The sequence below is a fragment of the Perna viridis genome, chromosome 4 (genome assembly GCF_037379345.1).
Source record: "Perna viridis isolate PV_CMFRI_1.1 ecotype Kerala chromosome 4, ASM3737934v1, whole genome shotgun sequence".
In the NCBI taxonomy this organism is placed as follows: Eukaryota; Metazoa; Mollusca; class Bivalvia; order Mytilida; family Mytilidae; genus Perna; species Perna viridis.
In genome coordinates this window covers 50,732,299-50,755,398 of record NC_142448.1, presented here as the reverse complement: position 1 = coordinate 50,755,398, position 23,100 = coordinate 50,732,299, and the positions used below count along the sequence as shown (strand labels likewise).

Genomic DNA, 23,100 nt, shown 5'->3' with positions numbered 1-23,100 from the left:
GTGGCACAAAACACCCAAAATGCTTCAGTTTATTTTTGGCAAGACAATGATTAGTAAATGGGAAGTATATGGATATCTGAAAATCATATTTTGGTTGATGAGTTGGGGTGGGCACAGGGGGTTATCTCAGCCATTGTTAAAGATTTTGTCAGTGTAGTATCAAAAATACATATAACATTTCTTCATCACGAAGAAAAGTTTATCAAGCTCTTTTGAAAAAACAAGAAAGCAGTCCTAATCAAATTCTATTCTACTTAAGGAGGTAGACCAAGGGTAAGGGACACAATTCTTACAAATCATTTGAAGGTTTGTATTCAACAAATCATTTGAACATTTGTATTCAGCATTTCACATCAATCTTATCTAATCAACTTGGATGCATTTTATTATGCTTCAAAAGAAAGCTTGAGAGGCTTTGGTGAAATTGAATATATACAAACATATCACTGATTTTATGAGTTATGTCCCTTACCCTAGGTCTACCTCCTTATTTATGATTTTTAAGACATACGACAGGTGGGACATTGACCTTTCACCTACCTTTCGTGATGAAGGGTATGACTCAGTCGGTACTATCTGTAACTGTAGTGGCTTTGTCATCAACTAAAATGAATTAAATTTTTATTGATTGATTACTTAAAATAATGCAAACTACTTGACATCAAATCTTTGAATTATTCCTTTTTGTACACATTGTCGAACTATACTCTCCTTCAGTTTCAGCTCATTATTGATTTAACTATAATTTTCCTACGCCATTCTCTTGTTGAGGCAGAGTTGTCTTTCTTTATTTGTGTTTTACAAAAAACAAAAACAAACATCAGTACTTTTAATTTTTATGCTTAATTAAAAAGAATTTAAAACAGCTTTTGACAAATTTTCATTGTAATTCTGCCATTTTTGTTGATAAATGATCATTGCATTACTTTCAATTTTACTTGACAAAAATCTAATTTTTCTCACAAATTTGAAAATAAAAAAAAAAAAAAATTTTTAGGAGCCATAACTTCAAAAAGAATTTTTCACATGAAATAAGCCAATTAATCATGGTTTTGGTCAAATTACCAGCAACTAAAATTGTCTTGATAATAGAATCACTGCTGATTTGACAATGTAAATATTGCAATGCTGGATTGAAATGTCATCCGCTTGAGTAATTCAAATTTTACGGAAAAACTATTTTGAGATATGAATATGCGATACGTTTAGCACATTTTAAAAATCATCAATACGCAACAACTTAAAATACAATAGAAATATGCTAGCATTTTTGCATTAATTTTGAATTTCAACTCAACTATATGTGCCCTGTATTAATTAGTATTGTTGAAACTTCAGTTTGTGGTTATTTGGTAAATAAAGTTGTCATTAAATGGGATTTTCATATAACGCCTGTAATAAGTCCTTGAACCATCATATTGGGCCTTAAACCTAACACAGGCTTCACATAAAGGTAGCCATTTAATACCTCTATAGAAACCACTTAAGTTTATGGAAAATCTCACCTGATTGAAAGCAGGGGTCAGTTCAAAACAGTTGCTGAACAGTGAGACTCTAGCGAACACATACAATCCTAGTCTTGCTCTGGACATAGCTACTACCAATCTTCTTACATCCCTGTATTAATAAGGGAACTGATAAAATGAGGAATATTGTTCATTACAAATAAAAAAGAAAGTAGAAAAGACAAAGTATAGAAGAATAAAGGCTAAATGTTATAATTTCAGAACCTGAACTGATCCATGAAACTTTTCTTGCCTTTCTTTATCAGTCATCAATCAGTTACAGATCAGTCATCGATCAGTCAAACAGAACTGTCTATCTGATGACCACAGTCATCAATCAGTTACAGATCAGTCATCAATCAGTTAAACAGAACCGTCTATCTGATGACCACAGTCATCAATCAGTTGCAGATCAGTCAAACAGAACTGTCTATCTGATGACCACAGTCATCAGTTACAGATCAGTCATCGATCAGTCAAACAGAACTGTCTATCTGATGACCACTTGATTTTTAAATCACATAACTCTTACTATGTCAACATATTTTTCAGTTTTGTTTGCTTCATTTCTCCTTTTTAAATTTCTCCTTTTTAGAACTTTCATTTATGAAATATTAGTACTAGAATAAAAATAAGACATCTTTAGCAATTTATTTATGTATTTTTTCTTGAATTAAATGCGGAAACTATAAAACACATTTTAAACAAAAACAAGAGAGACAAAAGAACTATTGTTTCATTTCATAAAAAATTCCCAAATTTGTATTAATTAGTCAGCAGCCATTTTACATAAGAAATCTCTAGTCACTGGTTTCTGTCACAAGTCCATCACAGATAGATCAGATTCCGAACATCAATTAGTCAAAGTATTGCACTGACTGATTCAAGGATTGTATCTAGATGAGATTGTAATATGAGAGTAATGTGTGAGTGTGGTGTAATAGTGTTGGGTGTGAGTATGGTGTAATAATAATAGTTAAGTGTGTGAATGTAGTGTTATAGTTTAGTGTCTAATAAATAAATGTGTGAGTATAGGGTAATATTGTAGTGTGTGAGTGTGGTGTAATAGTGCAGTGAGTGAGTATGGTGTTCAACTGTTGTGTATGATGTAATAGTAATAGTTAAGTGTGTGAGTATAGTGTAATTGTGTAGTGTGTGAGTTGAGTATAATAGTGTAGTGTGTGTGTTTGTAGCGTGAGAGTGTATTGTGTGAGTATGGCATAATAGTGTAGTGTGTGATTGTAGTGTAATAGTGTAATGTGTGAGTATAGTGTGTGAGTGTACGAGTGTGTTTTTGTCCTTGATCATGTTTGGGTACAATCTGATGCACATTGAACCTTAAGGTACATGTATTTCATATCTTAATATTTTTGTCAATAAAATTTCCAGCAAATATCCACTAAAAAATCTGTGCCAATACATCTGTGTTTGATTTTATGTTAAATTATCTAACTACAAATTACCACCCCCACCCCCACCCAAGGAAAATATTTACATTTACAAATCATTCCTCATTTGTGATATTATTTCTTGATAATGCATTACAAAACTTCTGTTTACAGTAAGTATAAGTCTTTGAAAGAATCAGACAAAATGTGAAAAATATAAAACATGCATCATCAGCAGCAAGAAAAAAACACCAATCTGACAATTTACTTGCACTGAAGGAAGTGTTCAGCATTTGTATTCAAAATTACCACTAATTAATTTCTGTATCACTTGATACTTTTAGATATTTTTCATAGAAGTTTAACCATTTTTGTCTGCCTCTGAAATGGCCATTTACAGTACTTTTCCATGAATTTATAACCAATTTACAAAAAAGATGATACTGAAAATTTTGTCTTTCTTAACTCATATGAACAAATAGTCCAACTATGCTGCCAAAGTGATGGATTGTTAGATAACCAAATCTGATCAATTGCCTGATTGTTATAGAGTCTTCTACTAAGGTAGTAGACCTAGGGTAAGGGACACAACTCTTACAAATCATTGGAACGTTTGTATTCACCATTTTATACCAAAATCATGTAAGCATCAAAGTAACCTGGACTGATATCATTCTGTTTCAAAGGGAAGCTTGAAAGACTGATGAAATTGCATATGATACAATCACTGATTTGAAGTGTTATGTCCCTTACCCCAGGTCTACCTCCTTAAGTAGCAGTCTTTCTAAAAATCAACAAGAGGTGATTTATGCATGTCAAAAACCCAATGAATCAAGTTTTATTTCTTGTTCGAAAACAGTTACTGATCACATAACCAGTCTCAGTTAATCATTTTGTGGTTGCGCTTTTGAAATGAATGATACATGAAATTGGCACTTTGCAAGAGTTGTTATCTTTCTTGATTTGGTTTCATTTGGTTGATTTTAGTGGGAGACGAATGTATGATTTTTAAAATGCAGAAATGATTATCGTTATGTGAAAGTGTAAAATATATAGATTGAAAAAGCATTGTATGTTTGGTGGATTTTTCTTAACCATGAATCACTTCTACATTAACAGTCCATAAGCATATCTGTTAACACTTCAACATACATGTAAGGACTCCCAAAGTCAAGGAAAAATTGGAATCTATAAGATTAGATTTGTGGGAGATTTTGGTTTAAATATTTATATTTTCTATAAAAAAAAATTAAAAAAAATGGAATTTTACATGACAAATTTGTTTTTCAAAAATCTTCCCCATGAGACAGTGTCAGTGGGGGAGAATCCAACATGAACTGTTCCAAAGGTTAACAGGGACACACAAGGTCAGATTATAAATAGATTTTACCTGAGATGACCAACTGTCCTTGTCCTGACTAATGATAGAAGAATATAATCATTCTGTTGTCCTTGGTATCTGTCAACTGTTGTTATCTATGGAAAGATTGATTGACTGATTGATTGATTATAGGTCAACATTCAGGAGGAAATATTTCATGAAGAGAATGTGAAAAAAAGGCATAAATTGAACATAAAGGATGTTCGCTGGTCATGTTCGAACATTTTTGTCAGATCCTTTGACTCCTCTGGTTTTATCCATTTCAAAGCATTAATCTTTTTGGCCCAATGATTACCACTTTTCTTTTCATAATTTCATGAAACACACCTTAAAATCTAATTTGAGAAGTTTTTTATGAAATATTTGTTATTTCTAAAAGAAAAACCCTACTAAGACAAAACATATGGAAAATCTAGAGATATCAATTTCCTGCCAAACTTTTACCAGTATATCTCAAAAACAAGTACACTGACCCATCCATTTTGTCTCCTTATTTTGTTTAAGCATCAAAGAACTTAAAATATTTAACAACCCTTTGCAATCCTTGTTATTCTTAAAAAAGCGAACATTCTTAAGTGTAATATATATTGATGAAGAAAAGGCCTGGTTGACAAAATGTTTAAAATTGCTAACTCAAAAAAGTACATTCAGGATTATGCTGAAAATTAAACTTTACTTGTATTTGATGGTACTTAAACTGTTTTTCAAATAAAATTAAATTGTTCTTTATTTATCATCTAGAAACCACCTGGAGACGTCCTGGACAAATGGATGGACATGCAACATTTCCATGGCTATCACAGAATACTACACTTCCTATGGTGGGTTATAAAAATCTATTTTTGATGCAATGACAATTTAAGTAGACTTTTGAAAAAAGATGAGATATCTCATTTCCTTATGATTACAGAAGAAACCTCCCTTATGCAGTTATATCAGCACAGTTCTGTTAAGAAATTGTATATAATAATGTTTGCATCATCATTTTTGATTAATTTCACTTTATAATTCTAAAACAAAGTAGGCAACTGATTCAAAACAAACTAAAAGAACCCTAAAAAACACACCATTACTTGAACTAACTACAGCCATTTTCACACCTTGTACAAATGTATAAACATTGAAAAAGAAATCTGTCCAAACCAAACACAAAATACTCTGGGTACCTGTCTAAACCATGCATCTACCTGCCTAACCTACCACCCAGGTAAACCACAACTTTAGGGTTCAGTTTCACTGTATTTAATCTTATCTTACCTTATGAGGGAAGCCAATAAATGGATTGGTACCACACCGCTGTTTACAAACATCCCTGATCAGGTGTTTTTGACCATTGTATGTTGTTAGAATTGAAATTTTCTCAGCAGGATATCCTAACATCCTCATGTACATAAATGTAGCAACCACATACTCAGCTTCTGCCAGATTCTGATAAAATTTAAATTAAAGAAAGTAAAGTATTAACCACTTTGAACATAGTATTTAGAAAGTACATCAAAGAGAAAATTGTGTTAATTTAGAAAGTACATCAAAGAGAAAATTGTGTTAATTAGATATCATACAATATGCTCCTTGATGATTTAAAGCAAATCAATCTCTCTGAAGTATAGATATTTATATATGCGGGTGAACCAATGCAAACTGTTTCATTTTGTAATCCAGTTGATGTCATGGTGACACGCTATGAAAAGAACTAACATGACAAGAAGTAAAGATTTTGACAAGGTTGAACTAAATTCATGAGGTAAAATTCCTTATAGAAACTGAAGTATGAACAGAACAGACTTATTTCATGAATACATACACAAAAGATAAGTTTTATACCTCATATATAAAAAAAAAATGATGCAGTAATTACAATGGTTAAAACCCTTTCTTACAAACAAAGAGTAATCAAGGGAACCAAGGTTATAGCAGTAATCAAAAGAATGTAATCCAGGGACAAAGACCAGACATGGAAAACAGACATACATAACAAAGAACATAAAGTAACAAAAATCATACATACAAAGTAACAAAAGGAAATGAGCAACTCGAACTCCACTAAAAACTAGGAGCATGGACCAGGTGCACCTGTAGGGTAAGCGTCCTCTGCTTTTCTAGAAAAACCTGTCAAGTTGCTAATAAAAAGTCCGGGGTAGACAATGAGGAAAGGAAAACTTTAAAAAATGCTTCTTCAATGATACATGGAAATCGGTTAACTGCCACGTTAACTTCATTTGGATGATAACTAGTATTGAACAAAAGACGGCAAAACTCAACAATACTGAATGTGACTCTTACAATTTATATTTTGTTAACACTGACATTAACAGGTTAATTAAGGCTTACTAACAAACGATTTGTCATTTAATTATACAATCATGGGGTGACAGGATATTGAACACTTTATATTTATTCTATTTCTGTGTCTCTTGAACGATACCAAATTTCAACATCTAAAATCTAAGATGATCAGAACTGACATTCATCCACAAAGATAATTATTCATTGGAATCTTAGATTTGTGGTTCTACACTACAAACAAAAAACACAAAAGTTAGTACCACAGGAGTAAAATTGAGCCACAGTGCTCCACCTCCAATGTATAATTACATGGTCATTTAAAATTCAAAATATCCCTAAATTCCATGGCTGCAGTCAGAAGAGTTGAAACTTTAACAAATCTGGACAAACCAATGGTTGTCTACCAGGTCCCGTCACATTGTTTCAGTGCCTAGAGAAATGGACCTCTGTCAAACAGTATAATTACATTACCTGATAAAAATATGGATTGGGTTCTGATTCTCCAACACCGTTGAAGTTCTGTACATCGATCAACTGGAAATCATGTACAAATCCAGGATTAGACAGACGATATTCTTCGTTCACCAATACATGGGGTAAATTTCCCAACTTTTTGTATCTCCAGTTATACAGATTAGCTATACTGTAATAAATACATAATGATTACACAGATGGTACACCTCATTCTACAAAACCAAAAATTGTTTGTTTCTAATTATTAAAAAAATTCAATCATAAGCTCAGATACTATGAGCAAGATCACACAGAGAAAACTGCCATACCCCCCCACCCCCTTTGTGCAAACAAAGTTAAACAAAAAAGGTAAAACCCTAAGGTTGAATTAATTTCTTTAAAGCACATCTACATATGATGCCCAACCTTTCACAAAATTTCAAGAAGACCATTTCAGAAGTTAAGGAGGAGTTGTGCTTATAAGAAATGTGGACAGACTACCAGATTCAAAGATACATGTATCCTACAAGCTGTGATTTCCAATGGTATAATACAGGAGTATATTTAAAAATGAATACTAAAAATTATTGAATAAAAGAACAGCGTTCAAATGTCCCTCCCGAAAAAAAAAGTGAGGAAAACTTTAAATTCATTGAAATTTTTTAAGTCCAAGGGCCATAACTTCCGTAAAAATAATTCAACCATAACCAAAGTTGAACTTATTCTGTAACTTCTCATAGTAAGACTACATACAAAATTTATAATCAATTGGTGAAAGCATTACAAAAAAAAAATGCAGAAAACTGTAAATTCACTGAAATTTCCAAAGTCCAAGGGCCATAACTTCCATAAAAATCATTCAACCGTTACCAAAGTCGAACTTACTCTGTAACACTTTATAATAAGGCCACATACCAATAGCAAACTTATTTGGTAAAAGCATAACAAAAAAAAGTGCGGAAAACACGGACGGACGCCTGTCATTTCCATGTCCCCTGGTGACGCGTCGCGGGGGACAAAAACCTAAATGGCAATATTATAGCACAGAAACAAGAAACACTGAGAAACCACCTGTACAACATTGAGAGTTTTAAATGCTTTAGTTTGTTTAATTATCTTCCTTTCCCAGCAAGACAGTAATTCAGTTCTTATTTCTCTCAGAACCAGAAGTCACATAACTCCTCCATACTAACTGTCCATTTCATCTTCTACCTCCACTAAGGAGATACTTTTCTATAGGTGTGAGCAGGGACTGCTTTATGTCAAGAAATTTTAAGCAGTGGCAGATCTAGGTAGTTCCAGAGTTCAGACCCTCATCACCCTGATGGAATATTTTGTTAATTTTGTGAAGAATTGGGGTAAAAATGGGCAAATAATAGCCTGGCACCCCCTTTTAAAAATTTCTGAATCCCCCCTTTTATGGATGCAATAATTATTTCACTGCAAGTATACATACCTTCCCCTAGCTCTGCCTTGCGCATCTAGCTCAATTGTTGGGACCCCAAGCCTAACAAGCCGAGTAAACAAAGACTGTTCCATATTAGAGAACTTTTGAAAGGCCATGTTTTTAATGACAGGAGGAAGTTGGTGATGATCTCCTATCATAATCCATCTCTTCAATCTGTTTATATTGTCTTCAGGATTCTGAAAACAAAAATAAATGTTGGATCAAATATTCAGGGAAGGTCAGTTAAAACTTTCTGTTATAAGATCAAAAAGTTTATTTCATAAAAAGATGCCATTTACATTTTGAGGAATTATTTTTATTTCTTTTTGTAGAGAAACCCATTTTTCTTCAACCAAATCATGATTTTACAATAAATTCTTCACTCTCTATGATAACAAGAGTAATGAAGGGAACCAAGGTTATAGTGGTAATCAAATGAATGTAATCCAGGGACAAAGACCAGACATGGAAAACCGACATACACAGCAAAGAACATAAAGTAACTAAAATCATACATACAAAGTAACAAAAGTAAATGAGCAACTCGGACTCCACTAAAAACTGGGAGCATGGACCAGGTGCACCGGTAGGGTAAGCGTCCTCTGCTTTTCTAGAAACACCCGCCGAGTTGCTCATAAAAAGTCAAGTCTGGGGTAGACAAACGAGGAAAGGAAAACTATGACCTGTTGGATTCATTAGTTTTCATAGTGCTGATGGATACACCATAACGATCCACGAGTCAATGATGACAACCATAAACCTTCTGTAGTGATGAATTCAATCTTGTAGCAACATAACCCTGTTCCAAAAGCCTATTTGTTAGAGTTCTAGTGCGATACAAAAAGTCTGCGTAGTTTCGGCAAGCTCTGGCATAACGTATGAGTTGTGATATGAACACTCCATACGCAGGAGCAGAAGGGATGTTGCCACAGATGAAAGGAAAGTTGACAATTCTGAATGAAAAGTCATCACGTTTGTCGTAAAGTTTGGTCTATAGTTTTCCTTTACCATCGATTTCTAAGTGTAGGTCAAGATATGAGGCTGACTTCACAGTGTCTGTAGTATCCTTTATCTCAAGTTCTTTTGGGTAGATGCGATGTATCAAATCCACAAAATTAGGATTGTTCAAAGATAATACGTCATCTTTATAGCGGAAACTGAGATTGAAAGATCTAGCCAAATGATATTCTTTCTTTCTGATCAGATCAGCTATAAAGTCAGCCTCATAAGAGTGAAGGAATAGGTCAGCAAGTAAAGTAGCACAATTTGTTCCAATTGAAATGCCGACCATTTGTTGAAACAAGCTTTCTTGCTCTTAATTATGTAGTAATTTGTCTAAAAATTTATTATAGTGACTGTTTGAGAAACTTTCATGAAAGCAAAATGCTCCATGGAATGTACATAGTCAAACCACCGCCTACACAAAACATTTCCAAGACCTACATGTTATTTGATAGAAATTCTGACATTTAAAAAAATACAATAAAACTACGTCCAGTTGTAGTAAAACCAGCCAATTTTTACTGAACACACAACTGTTTTACTGATAAAATTACAAAAATTTAGGCTCATGCATTATAAAATTAATGACAATTTCTTGATTTAATAGTCCTGAACTAAAAATGATAATTTAGCAGCATTTTTCAAAAAAATATCCACAAAAGTTTTTTTTTGTGTGGCCTCACTACCTGTAATAGTAGTGGTATGAATGTTTCAGTCTCTAATGGAGATTTCTAGATTTAAAAGTGCTGAACTTCAAAATGATAGCTTAGCAGCATTTACTATATAAAAAAACAACAAAATGTACTATTGTAGGCAGAAGAAAAGGTTAGGTAGAGTAACCTTAAACAGACGAGTTTTTTTTTCCCTTGGCCTAACTACCTGTAACAATAGTGGTATGAATGTTTCAATCTCTAGGATCTGGGCTGCTTCCTCCATTAGAATGTTGTCAAACTGTCAAAAAAGATAAAAAATGATAACATTCTTATTTCAATGTCAGACCTATAAAACAGGAATAAAATCTACATACATTTTACAAAGTAAAAATCCTGCTAAAACAGAAGTGTTCTTTTCTAAATTTTACATGGTGTAAAACCATTAACAAAAAAGTCTGGCAGATATGAAGGTATTCTAAATGAAATATTTTTTATGACATCTATTGTAGAGAGAAATATATTATTGAAGAAGAGAAACGTGTATATTTGAAGGAAGACATTTTTAACGGAGCTAGGTCTTTTAATGAAGATTTTGACAGTATGAGTGGATTATAAAATTATATTTTTATTCAATCATTAAGTATGATTCTGTCTGAAAATAAGGCAGGAGGTGATTCATCATATCTCTAAATAACCAATGAAACTGTTGAAACACATTCCTTACATCCTACAAACAACTCTTCCTGTGTTAATTTCCTTGGATCTGCTTTATATCGTGAAATAATTCTTGGCTGGTTAAAAAGTACAAATTCTGGCAGGATATTTTCCCATATTTTTCTTTTATAGAACTTAACCGAACTTAAAGCACAAATATCTTCACTTTAAATATCTTTTCACTCTTATTGTTGAAAACAGTTTCTATGAGGCTTACAGAAGGATTTTCAATAAAAAAATATATTTGGGATTAAAATATTCGTGAATCACTAATCATAACTTCAGCCTGGTTTTAAGTCAGAGCTGTCCTTCATTTATTAATGATAAATTTCATGAAATGAATAATTTTTTAATTATATATGTGTATATATAAGAGGTGAGACTTTAAAACAGATCTGTCTGTCCGTCTGTTTGTCTGTATAAAACAACATCTTAAATAACTTTTTAAGAGCACAAAATTTTGCATTTTTTTAATTTTAATTAATAACAACCAAAAAAAATTGTAAAGCAATCATTCAAATAAGTGTCCAAATTACATTCAAATATTACATGATAAAAATCATAGAAACAAGAAATCCTTAAGTAATTTTGCTATTATCCCACTCTATTTTTAAATGATATTCTCTGTAAGAGTCAGGCAGTCGGTGAATAATGGTGGAAAAAAAAACCCACATATTTCAAAGAAATCTGATCAAAAATGTTATATCTTACATGCCAAAAAAACATTCAGGTCTTTAAGAGTCAGTTGTTTGAGGTATAAGTTATATATAATGCAATTTCATTATTAAAGGGAGGTAACTCAGTTTTCCCATATTATTCTATTTAACTTTGAACTTGCTTTTCTGCATTCTCTGAAACCTTAAAAGATGAAAGATCTGTCAATTTTTCTTCAGCAGACCATAAACTATGTGTGCACATTGTCCAATTTGTGTGTTTCTTCTGAGCATTACTCATTATTTGATTTTTACATATTCCAGCAATTAAACTAACATGTAAAAAGTGACAAATACCATTAAAACATTTTGTAGGACTTTAATCATAAACCCAGCAACCACTAAATCCCTCATTTTTTTTTACCTTAAACCCAGCAGCCACTAAATCCCTTCTCTTCAGAGCAGCATGAGTACATGTCATTGCAATAATCTTGGCCTCTTTGATGAGTAAATATTCAGCTCGGTCTACTCCACTTCTCAGTAACTCAAATGCTCGGAACTCCTATAAAGAAATGGACATTGAAGGATTCAGTAACAAGATCAATAGCATATGCAAGTCAATTATAAATGTTAAGGGAAATGATAAAATTTGATAAAAAACAGGATCTTCACTTCAATCTTATATAGCATTGGGAAACTTCTTTAAAAGTGTTTAAAGTAGGTCAGTAGGTCATACCAAATATTTGTTTGTGTACAGAATTTAATTATTCAGCTTAAACTATAAAATATAAAAAACATGTAGGTCAACCAGCATGATTACGAAACAGTTAAGTAAAATGTAGGAATTTTTTAACATCATTTTACATACAGTTTTTTTACTATTTTGCAAGCTATTATAAAAACTGTATGGTATATAGAATTTCTTAAAAACTTGAAATAAAATTGCCTTTTATATGACATTCTTTTATAATTCAAAAAGAAAATTGGAGGTACCTAAACTTTTAAAGCTAAAATTCCCAATACATTTTTATAAAACATTTTCCTGCCACATGTGCCAATTACTCCCCCCTTTCCCTTGAAAAAAACTTTTTAAAACAATGGTTATTGTCATTAATTCTTTTAAAATAAACTAATATATGTAATTTCAAACACTACTTACTTTTTGCAAATACATAGTTTTGTACTGTTTTGCAAGATGAGAGAATAGAATGATGCATTTAATAGGTTTGATCTACCTTAGGTGTAGTGAAATAATACATAGCAGGAATGTGTCCTGTTTTACATGTTTTAAGTACTTCTTTGTCTAAGAATCAGGCAAAGTGTGTATAAGAAATGGCACATGAAAAAAAAAAAAGAAATATGCAGAGATTTGATTGGATTATCCATGCTTTCTAATTATTTATACCTCATAACCTCCAGAAATTATTATCAAAGTGTTTGTAAATATTGTCTTTTTAAAATGTATATAGGTCAAAATTTGTTAAAATGTACTAAGGAAAAATAGCAGGAAAGGCTTTCTGGACATTTTCCCTGTATAAACAGTAAAAAATAGTTAGGTCACAAATTCTTCAGGATTGATTTAAAATGCTTTTCAGTTATTTTCTAGATGTATTGTACATGTTTGACGCAAAAAAGACCAACTTGAGATAATTGGTGTGCCACTCACTGCCTGATTCTTACACACATAATGGCTGACATCCAGGTGTAAGGTGATCATGACCTTTGAGAAAATCTAGGAAATCAATTTACTAGAATTATTTGGAATGATCTACCTTACCAACAATTTTAGAGAAGATAGGTTGTTGATTTCACTCAATTCAATTTGTCAATAAAATAATCCTTTTTCATACTACTGACTGACTTTGTTTTTTTTGTTTTTTGTTTTTGTTTTTTTTAAATTTCAAGCAACCTGACAGATTCAGGTTAACTGTCCCATTGGAGCAATGGACAGCAAAAGACTTCAAATTCAAATATCTGTTTTATTGGACCTGCAGTAAGAGCTTGGGCACTTTATATAAATAACAAACTTTTAACCATTTAGATACTTACCTCAGATAAGATAGTGAAAGTTTTTTTAGAAAAACGTTTACTGTATGTTTTTCCTTTCTCTATAGACGGCAAACCAGGTTGTCATGTGTAGGCAGGTTATGTCCTTTTGAAAAAACTTGCTAAAATGGCTTGTATTCAATAAAGATGAAAAAAAGACTATTTGGTTATAAGGTACTCTCAAACGAATATCTGAATATTACCTCTAGTTGAGTAAATATTTTCTTTATATGTCTGAAGCATCCTTCAGCTATGTCAAAATCTTCTTCATATGTTCTCCCTTTAAACAAAGGTTGTGGTGCATTCTCAAAAAACTTTGTAAAGGGAAATAACTCCTTTAAACTCTGTAACTTGTCACACTCCTACAATAGTAAGAATCCATCATATACATACAGGTACCTGTATATCATAAAAAATGCAGACATTTGTTCGAAAATGGACAAGTAACCATCTTTTACATTTTCTTTTTCATTTTGTAATTATTAAAAACAAAACATGAAGTTACATGCATTGTCATGCTAGGTATACACCAATCTTGTACAGGAAGTTGATATCGTACAGGAACCAAAACCACTCAAAACTTATGCAGCGACACATCAAGTATGAAATCGATCCATCTATTGGGAGTCAAGAATATTTTCTCAATCATTCCGTATAGTGAAAAGTGGCAAAGTCCAAAAAATTGAACAGCACCCTATTTGCTAACAACATATGCCTAATTCATACGAAGCTACACACCAAACATGGAATTAATCCATCTACTGGGAGCATCCACTCAAATACACTCATAAACTTGACATAAAGTACATTGGATTTTTATTTATTTGTCAGGAGTGAATGTCTGATTATATACATTGATAAATTCTGCAAAAATCCTATTTATAAACTGTTTATATAGGCTATGCCCACAATTAAGTGGACTACTTTTATTGATCACTGTATATTGTCTATTTTCTATGTATAAAATGTTATAGAAATAAAATAAGACAAACATATGAAATGTAATTATAAGAATTGAATGGTTTGTTTTTGATGTTTTATGGGTATGTAAAAGCATTGACTGGTCACACATTCTCGAAAGAAGCACTAGCATGTTTCATTGAAAATGTGCTACGATCAATACTTTTACACACAAATGAAACAATAAAAATGAATCATTCTTTAAATGTATTGCCTTTAATTATTACAAAACTGTTTTCATACACATGTAAACATGAAGACCAACAGTTGCCTTTAAAATATGTCATAAGGAGGGTGATTCATACAGACACTTTTTATCCACATCTTTTAATATTTTTGGAGGAGGTGACAATAAAAAGTAATGTGACATAATTTTTTTTTATCAATAGCAATACCTTAGACTGTCTGAGCTTACTAAGAAATTCTTCCCATCTTGCCAAAACCTGAAAAAAAGTAGTTCACTTTATGGTTGATCAGGACTTACTGAGAGGTTGTAACCAAATTGACATTACATCAATATATAATTACATGTAAGTACACATATCCTGACATTGCATCAACAATTAACTACATGTATGTAACAAGTATCCTGACATTACATTAACATTTGACAACATGTATGTACATGTATTCTGACATTACAATAACATTTAAACACACATATGTACATGTATCCTGATATTAACATTTAACATTTAACTACATGTATGTACAAGTAACCTGATATTACATTAACACTTAATTACACATATGTACATGTATCCTGATATTACATTAACATTTAACTACCTGTATGTACATGTATCCTTATATTACATTAATGTTTAACTACATGTATGTACATGTATTCTGACATTACATTAACATTTAACTACACATATGTACATTTATCCTAATATTACATTAACATTTAACTACATGTATGTACATGTATATTAATCTGTTCATCACAATATCTAGGTAGTGTTGCAGACTTGTTTAATACTTTAAAGATTCATGAATATGAAAAATTATTGTAAACCAAATCAGTAAAATGCCTCCAGCTAACTAATTTGAAAATTAAAAAATAACAGTTTTTATTCAAATGAATCTCTAAATTATATTTCCTCAGATTCTTTAAAAAGGAAGCTAGTATATTTGTCCATTGTCAGAATCATACATGTACATGCATTAAGCATTATTTTCTCACCTGATACAGGTAGAAATACCCAGCAGTTTCACAGGAGTGTGACATATCAGTAGTGACGGACAGACTTGTCTGTAAACGGCCGACTTCCTCCAACAGCTCAAGTCTCTGAGCCAAAACATAGTTCACTCTACCATATCTGTAAAAAAATATTGAAAAACGAAAGTACAATGAAATCTGTCTAAACAAATAATTCATTAAATCAAAAGCTTCGCTCAGTGCTGCATGATACAAATACAGTGGTCAAAATCTGAACAGTTGGGGTAAGTGTGGACACAATATTAGTTTTTGACACACTTAAGCATAAGGACTTACAATTTATTATGGACAAAACAAAAGGGTTGGACAATATAATACCCAAAATTTTTAATTCAATTACAAATGTTCAAAATCAGATCATAAATAAAAAAAGTCAATTTTCAACGGGAGTGGGTCCTTTGACCCGTTATATCCCTAACAGATATCTGAAATCTGATTGAAAAGTGCAGGCAGGGATTTTAATGAGGAATCAAACAAGAATATTTTGAAATCATACCAAAAATAAAAATGTTTAATTTTTTGGGTATTGCCCAACTTTGACCCATCCCCCATAACTCGAAAACAGTAAAAATCACTTCAATATTCAGTAATCAATATTAAAAGCAAAATATCCTCTGGTGTAAAAATACTGATAAAAAAACGACAAATATCTAGTTCTACAGGATATAAATGTTAAGAAAAACATAAAACAGAAGATTTTGCATTGTGATGTAGCGTTTCAATTTCCCAGAAGTGAACAATAAAATACAAATTAGTCTTCGGATTTAAATACGTTCTACATCAGAAATTCCAGAAAGGAAACTGAAAATAGAATGAGACTTACTAGCCCTATGTTGGACAAAACACTTAAGGCTTGATATGAAAATATATAAACCCAATACTCCAAACTTTGACCTGAGTGTGCATGGAAATATGACGAGGGAACAAGAGTAATATACCTGCTAAAGTCTTTTTCAGTTTCTAATGCTTCCTCTCCATGACCCAAACGTAACAAATGTCTCTCATCAATATCTAGTGCCATGATCTTTTCAAACAACTGATTCAATGCCTACAAATAACAAAAAAAAAAAGAAACCTGTTCAAATCAAACTTTTAAAATCAGAAACCTGTCTAAACCAGACACATGCTAAAATTCTTTTTTATAGTTTAAATTTATTTTGAATCTTGGTAAACTGAACCAATTTTTAAATCTGAAATAGGTTCAGTTTATCTGTTTATCTTTCAAGTGTAAGTCTCTAAAAAAATGAGGCAAAATGGGTAAAATCAACATGCATGTCAAAAACTCACCACTCTTACAATACTATTTCACCAAAGGATGATTTTTCTATTGAAAAGTCTGCATCACCTGATTTTTCAGAATTGTTCAACAGAATGTTAGAAAATGAGATTTTTTTTTACAGAGTTATCTGCCCTTGAAGTGTTCATTTTCTGTGCTTTTCTATGAAATTATAACTCAATTTACTAAAATGATATGAGAATCTTCCACTTTCTTCATTTATGATGCAAATTATCAAATTACACTTTCAAAATGTTTTTTTTTTATCCCAACATGTTTCAACCACTACCTGAGTTTTACAAAAACTGACACTTTTACAGTTGACTGAAAGTTAAACTAGATAATAAATTGCCTCTGTACTCCATTCTAACACAGCTACTGCATAATGTCTGGTTGTCAAAATTTAATTATGAGAAGATTGTTGTGTTTGAGAGCCACATTGGATGCCCCCACATGTATTTTCTGACATATATAAAGTAAAATGATTAACTCCAACCAACACCTAAATTGCAAGATATTACTTAAAATCATAAACCCTGTTAATATTCAAATCATTACTGCTTTTATAACCATTATGCAAAGTATCAACTTCCTAACCTAAATACTGTAGGAGGAGTTATCTGGAATAGACATGTACCCTATTTGCTCAAAATGATGACAAAATGACTAAGTCCAACTATCCATGAAGATGTCAAATAATGAAAGAAATCAAAACCCTCATAATATATGCATCTTCAATTCATATATAATCATTCTGAAAAGTATTGACTATATAACCTAAATACTGTAGGAGGATTTATCTGAAACAGATATGTACCATATTCCCTCAAATAGTGACAAAAAGTCCAACTATAAATAAAAATGTCAAATACCGATAGAAATGAAATCCTGATAATGTGCACATTTTCAATCCATATTTAATCATTCTGCAAAGTATCAACTTTGTACCCTAAGTACTGTAGGGGAAGTTAAGCAGAATAACTATATACCTTGAACGGGACAGACGGAATTACGGACGGATGGACAGGGGTAAAAAATATGCCCCAACTGAATGTTGCAGGGGGCATAAAAAAGAAGTAACTGACTCTCACAAAGAAAGCATTAATAGCCCAGTTTATCCAAATAAAAGCATTATAGTAGCTAAGATTTTAAAATATTATTAATGGCATGTATCATTTCTGTACTTACGCCAAGGTTTGTTAATTAGTATTCATGTCAGCAGCACCACTTTTAATAAGAACTTCACATTTTATTTTAATTTTTAATTTATCGATTACAAAACAGTAAAAAAAAAACACAAAGAAGTGGTACCTAACAAAAACATGAAGTTGCTAGATTTGTTGTAAAAGGTTTACCCCACAAGTATTAGAAGTTAACATTGGACAGCAATCAAACTGCTTCCAACATACCCCCATTCTTCATATTTATAAAGCAACATGGCAAATTTGAAATAAATCCATCCATAGGAAACAAGATAAATGTACAGATTCTGATATTAATGGTTGTCCTATTGCCCAGAACAAGTATTATTACCATTTGAACATTGCAAAAGTTAAAAATGTTACAATTCCACTTGTTTGAAAAAAAAACTAAACTAGACAACAGGTTTTCAGTTCGGGCAGGTTGAACTTTCATCAACCTGTTCAGTAGGAAAATGTTCATAAAATATTAATGTCAAAGCTGTATGTGATGAAAAAATCTGGAAAGACAGACAATGTGATTCGAATACACCACCCACACACTGAATGTACCATTGATCTGTTACAAACCTGGTTAGAATGAGTAACGATGATGGTCCTTTGGTCTGGGTAATTGTGATAAATATTAGATATTATCTGTACTGCAACATCAGTTTTACCGGTACCAGGAGGTCCAACAATGATCGTCAATCCTGGCTGCATACCAGAGTATATAGCCTCTACCTGAGTCGGTGTGAAAGGTACGCTATTTCTGTAATAAAGTAATTATACATGTTAAAATTTCTTGGGAGAAATTCAGGGCATCCCTTGAAAACAATTTTTTTTGGGGGGGTGGGGAGGGGGAGGCTGGTTAAAGTATCATATGACAATATTCTCTACCAAAATATCAAGAACAGTTTTCAGGTTCCGAGCCATGCAAATATCATTTTTTAGTAATAGTAACCTTCCTTGACCTATGACCAAATTATCTTAAAATTAAAATGGGTGTCTTCAATATTTCTCAAGCTTCTGTTTTATAAAAATCTCTATGGATTCCATCCAGATCAACTTTAATGGTGTGTTGAAAACCAATAACGATTGTTCCAGAAATAATTGTACAGGAGGTGGGAAGTCACCGTTTATTTGAACTCAAGTTGTAATAGGTTTATCTACACTCATATTTGAAGTTAATATTTGACAGCAATCAAACTGCTTCCAACATATGCCCTTTCTTCATGTTTATAAAGCCACATGCCAAATAAATATATCCTTAGGTAACAAGATAAATGTGCAGGTGTTAAGTAGCAGTTTTTCTAAAAGGTGATTCATGCATGTCAAAAACCCACCAAACTCAGTTTTATTTCTTGTACAGAAACAGTTACTGATCACCTAACTAATCTTAGTTTTTCATTTGAGATGAAAAATGTATAGACTGTATATGAAATTGGCACTTCGAAAGAGTTATCGTTCTTGATTTGGTTGGATTTGATTGATTTTAGTGGGAGATGAATGTATGATTTTCTTAAAAGTGCAGATCTGATTGCAGAAATGATTATCATTATATGGAGGTATAGCATGTGTAGACTGAAAAAGCATTGTTTGTTTGGTGGGTTTTTCTACACCAGGAATCACATTACCATTGCCATTGTCTGAATATCTGGACCGGTGCCAGGTTTTTTTCCAGGATTTTGAAAGCTTTAGTCATTTATGTGTGAGAAAATGAGGACCATTTTAATGGTATGTTTTTTTTTAAAGTAGCATTTGCATCTGACATAAGATATTTCAGTATTATTTGTTATTTACAGCACCATGTAAAGACATTAAATAGAAATAAAAAAAAAACTTCCCATCAAAAATAGAAATCCTATACATTCTTATCCTTAAACAGCATTCCAGGACAAGTTAATCACAAATATTTTTGTGTTTGATGTAAACAAATAAATGATAAATAATTTTTTATGTCATTTTGATACAAAGTTTGCGAAAAATAAATGAATGTTCCCTACAGAAATTTATACCAGCATTTGAACTTTATTTATTGACTTTTAATTGCATGCATTAAAGTCACGCTTGAGTGGTCAAGAGATCGACCTTTACTCCCATGCCTGATTAGTGTAATTGGTGAATTAGGTGATTCTTTAACAAAATTTTGACACCTGTTGAGAGCTGTAATTAGCTTGGGGTAATTAAACTGTCACTTTCACAACTTGAACCAATGTTGGGCTTACAGCTCTTAATGTTTTTTTGTACTTTTAAAGATTTCAAGTGACAAAATGAGACCGATAATTTTCGTCATTCTGAAAAGTCTTTCATCAATGAAAAAAATGACGAGCGCTAGAAAAATCACTGCCAGTACTTAACCCACCATGCATATAGTTTAAACTGTTTATTTCTTATCATTGTTAAGGCTATCTATCCATAATAACAACCATCCAATATTCCCTCTAGTTTTAAAAAAGGTGTTTTCCAACCCTTCTTTTCACAAATACATCTAATTCTGGAACAACCCTTACTGACAGAGTGAAGAAAGGGAGGACAGAGAGCTAAATTCTATAGCTCTGTTTTTTTATAAAAGATCTGAGACCAAAACAGGTTACAAGTCTGTAGCAGTGCCGAAATGGTGTCGTCTCCTATCTTACATACAAAGAAACGTGTCTCGATCAACCATAAAGGACTTGAATGGTTCACACAAGTCAAGTTGATATGGCTGGCAGAGAGTAAATTTTATCCCACTGAATGTTTTGTTCCAATGTTATGTATATATTGTATGTATGTAAAATAAAATAAAATAATTTTTTTTATAGACAATGGATGGCTAAGAAGATGATTTTAAAGTCCCCTAACAAAGCAACCTAATTTTACTCTAATTAAAGAGTTATCTCCCTTTTTTCAATGAACATCAATGCTTCCTATGTGATTCATTTCCTTATAATTATTGAGGTGAATCAAAAACCAACTTTCAACTTTGAGAAAAGGTGCATTTGTGATATGAAATTGGTGAAAATTTTTTGAAAACAAAGTTTGTAACATGCCACTCACTGCCTGGTTTTTGTATGGACTCATCACACCGTTTCTTATAGAAATAAGTTACCATACTTACTTTTTAGGTTGACAATAAGGATAAGGCCCTCTGTTGGGTATAATATAAGGTTCTACTACAATCTTCCTCTGAGTTTGGGGTACCTCCTCTCCTTCTTTTCTCTTGTTACTTTCAGGAGGTTGTGTTTCTATTTTAAGCCTTCAAGAAACAAACTGATTACCACACATGAAAACTGAGGCAAGACAAATATAAATTTTATGGCATTAAACATTAATGCGAGTTAGATTTTAAAAATCCTTTTTTTAATGCAAAAGTTTAATGGTGTTTTTTTGTTTTTATTTACCAGGACTGCAAGAAAAAAAATCAATCATAATCCACAACGAAGCAGCAGAGAACACTTACCCTAACAGTGCACCTGGTTCATTTTCTTACTTTTTAATGGAGCCTGAACATCTCATTTATTCTTTAGTTTCTGTATGTATTCTTTTAGTTATTTAGCGTTTAATTACACCTGATATAAGAATCCTGGTTTCTGATTGGTTGATAACAAGTGTATTCTACACATATTTTTAAGGTTTCAGTCATTTTTAGAGCTGCCAGGGTATATGCATGACCAAAATGCATTTTTTTCCCTCTTGGCCATGGTATTTGCGAGCCCAATCCCACCAAATTTCATTAAGTTCTTTTGTTTCATTGTTCAAAGTAAAATAAAGTGATTTATGAAACGGAAGTGAATATCAGTTAATCAGCAAAAAAAATAGTTGCTGGCAAACAAATAGCAGAGGTAGAAAGATCCTGTAAGAAGGAAACAATACAGTGTAATTTAACAGACATATTGTACTTTATTTGTTTTCTTGGTGTTGAACCTGTTGTTGTATCATAAATAACCCATTCCTCTTCTAAATCATGGTCTCCATGGTTACAATAGAGCAAACACCTCTATCAACTCCATTAAGCATTGTCTGTGTATTCCAATACCTTTCTAGTAGTTATAAGAAATAGATAAAGCTTACCGATAGGGTGGAATATGTTTCTGGACATCATCATTGGTGACCTCTACAGGACAATCAGGGAAACTTGCTCGTAAATGCTCCATCGACAAAAATGTATCATTCCAATTCAGATTCTCAGTCTGGTTCTTTAATCTAGAAAAGATAACTCTATATGTAGTCACTGTTTTAGGTAAAAGGTACACCAAAGTGTTAACCTTACAAAAATCTAAAATGGGAGATTACCCTCACAAAATTTTCTCAATGAGGGCGATCAGCTGAGTTTTCATAACATGAATTGGCAAAAATTAAACTAATTGAATTTTTCCTGTTTTCAGATTTAATGGAAGGAAAATTATATATAAAATATCTGAATTCAAATTTGTAAAGCTTTTATTTTCACAATGAAACCTATATCAGATAGCAACCAAAATCTCTTACAAAAAATTTCCCATCTACATAATGCCACATTTTAAACATGAAATCAATCTGTCCAGAGGGAGCCGAGATTTTGTGACAACAATTTAGATGGACAGACAAGATGATTCCATTAACACCTACTTCATTGTAGCGTTGAGTGGGGATGTGATAAACAAGACTTCCTAAAACATCTCCTTCGTGCCAGTGTTAAAAGTTCAAATGATCACTTCCTTACTACTTACATCATTTATGACAGAACGATCTTAGCCTTTCTGATTCATACATATATTATGTTAATAGGATGTCCTTAAAGTTCTCTCTCCACTCTTCAGCTCAACTGGTACAATTTCATTCAGTCATATTGTTTGTCTTAATTTACCTCTTAATTTCAGCTGTATCCCCTAGAGAAACATCCTCATTTTTAAATAAAATGGCTTAAAATTTGTCCCAAAGACATGTAAAAAATTCACAATCATAGAAAGTT

The 23,100-nt window shown here is 32.0% G+C and overlaps 1 protein-coding gene across 2 annotated transcripts in view; it reads right to left on the bottom strand.

Annotated features, from left to right (window-relative positions):
* Nucleotides 1-23,100, bottom strand: part of LOC148620438 (RNA helicase aquarius-like) — a 66,825-nt gene that overhangs the window by 6,700 nt on the left and 37,025 nt on the right. For both annotated transcript variants that reach the window (XM_088581325.1, XM_088581324.1), the window contains exons 23-37: nucleotides 22,221-22,352; nucleotides 21,268-21,405; nucleotides 18,759-18,939; nucleotides 16,652-16,761; nucleotides 15,678-15,813; nucleotides 14,884-14,931; nucleotides 13,732-13,890; nucleotides 11,907-12,044; nucleotides 10,342-10,413; nucleotides 8,470-8,657; nucleotides 7,032-7,203; nucleotides 5,532-5,702; nucleotides 4,284-4,369; nucleotides 1,506-1,617; nucleotides 541-603 (exon numbers count right to left, since the gene is read on the bottom strand). In XM_088581325.1, coding sequence (XP_088437451.1) covers nucleotides 541-603; nucleotides 1,506-1,617; nucleotides 4,284-4,369; nucleotides 5,532-5,702; nucleotides 7,032-7,203; nucleotides 8,470-8,657; nucleotides 10,342-10,413; nucleotides 11,907-12,044; nucleotides 13,732-13,890; nucleotides 14,884-14,931; nucleotides 15,678-15,813; nucleotides 16,652-16,761; nucleotides 18,759-18,939; nucleotides 21,268-21,405; nucleotides 22,221-22,352 — 1,906 coding nt within the window. The remainder of the gene's footprint in view (nucleotides 1-540; nucleotides 604-1,505; nucleotides 1,618-4,283; nucleotides 4,370-5,531; nucleotides 5,703-7,031; nucleotides 7,204-8,469; nucleotides 8,658-10,341; nucleotides 10,414-11,906; nucleotides 12,045-13,731; nucleotides 13,891-14,883; nucleotides 14,932-15,677; nucleotides 15,814-16,651; nucleotides 16,762-18,758; nucleotides 18,940-21,267; nucleotides 21,406-22,220; nucleotides 22,353-23,100) is intronic.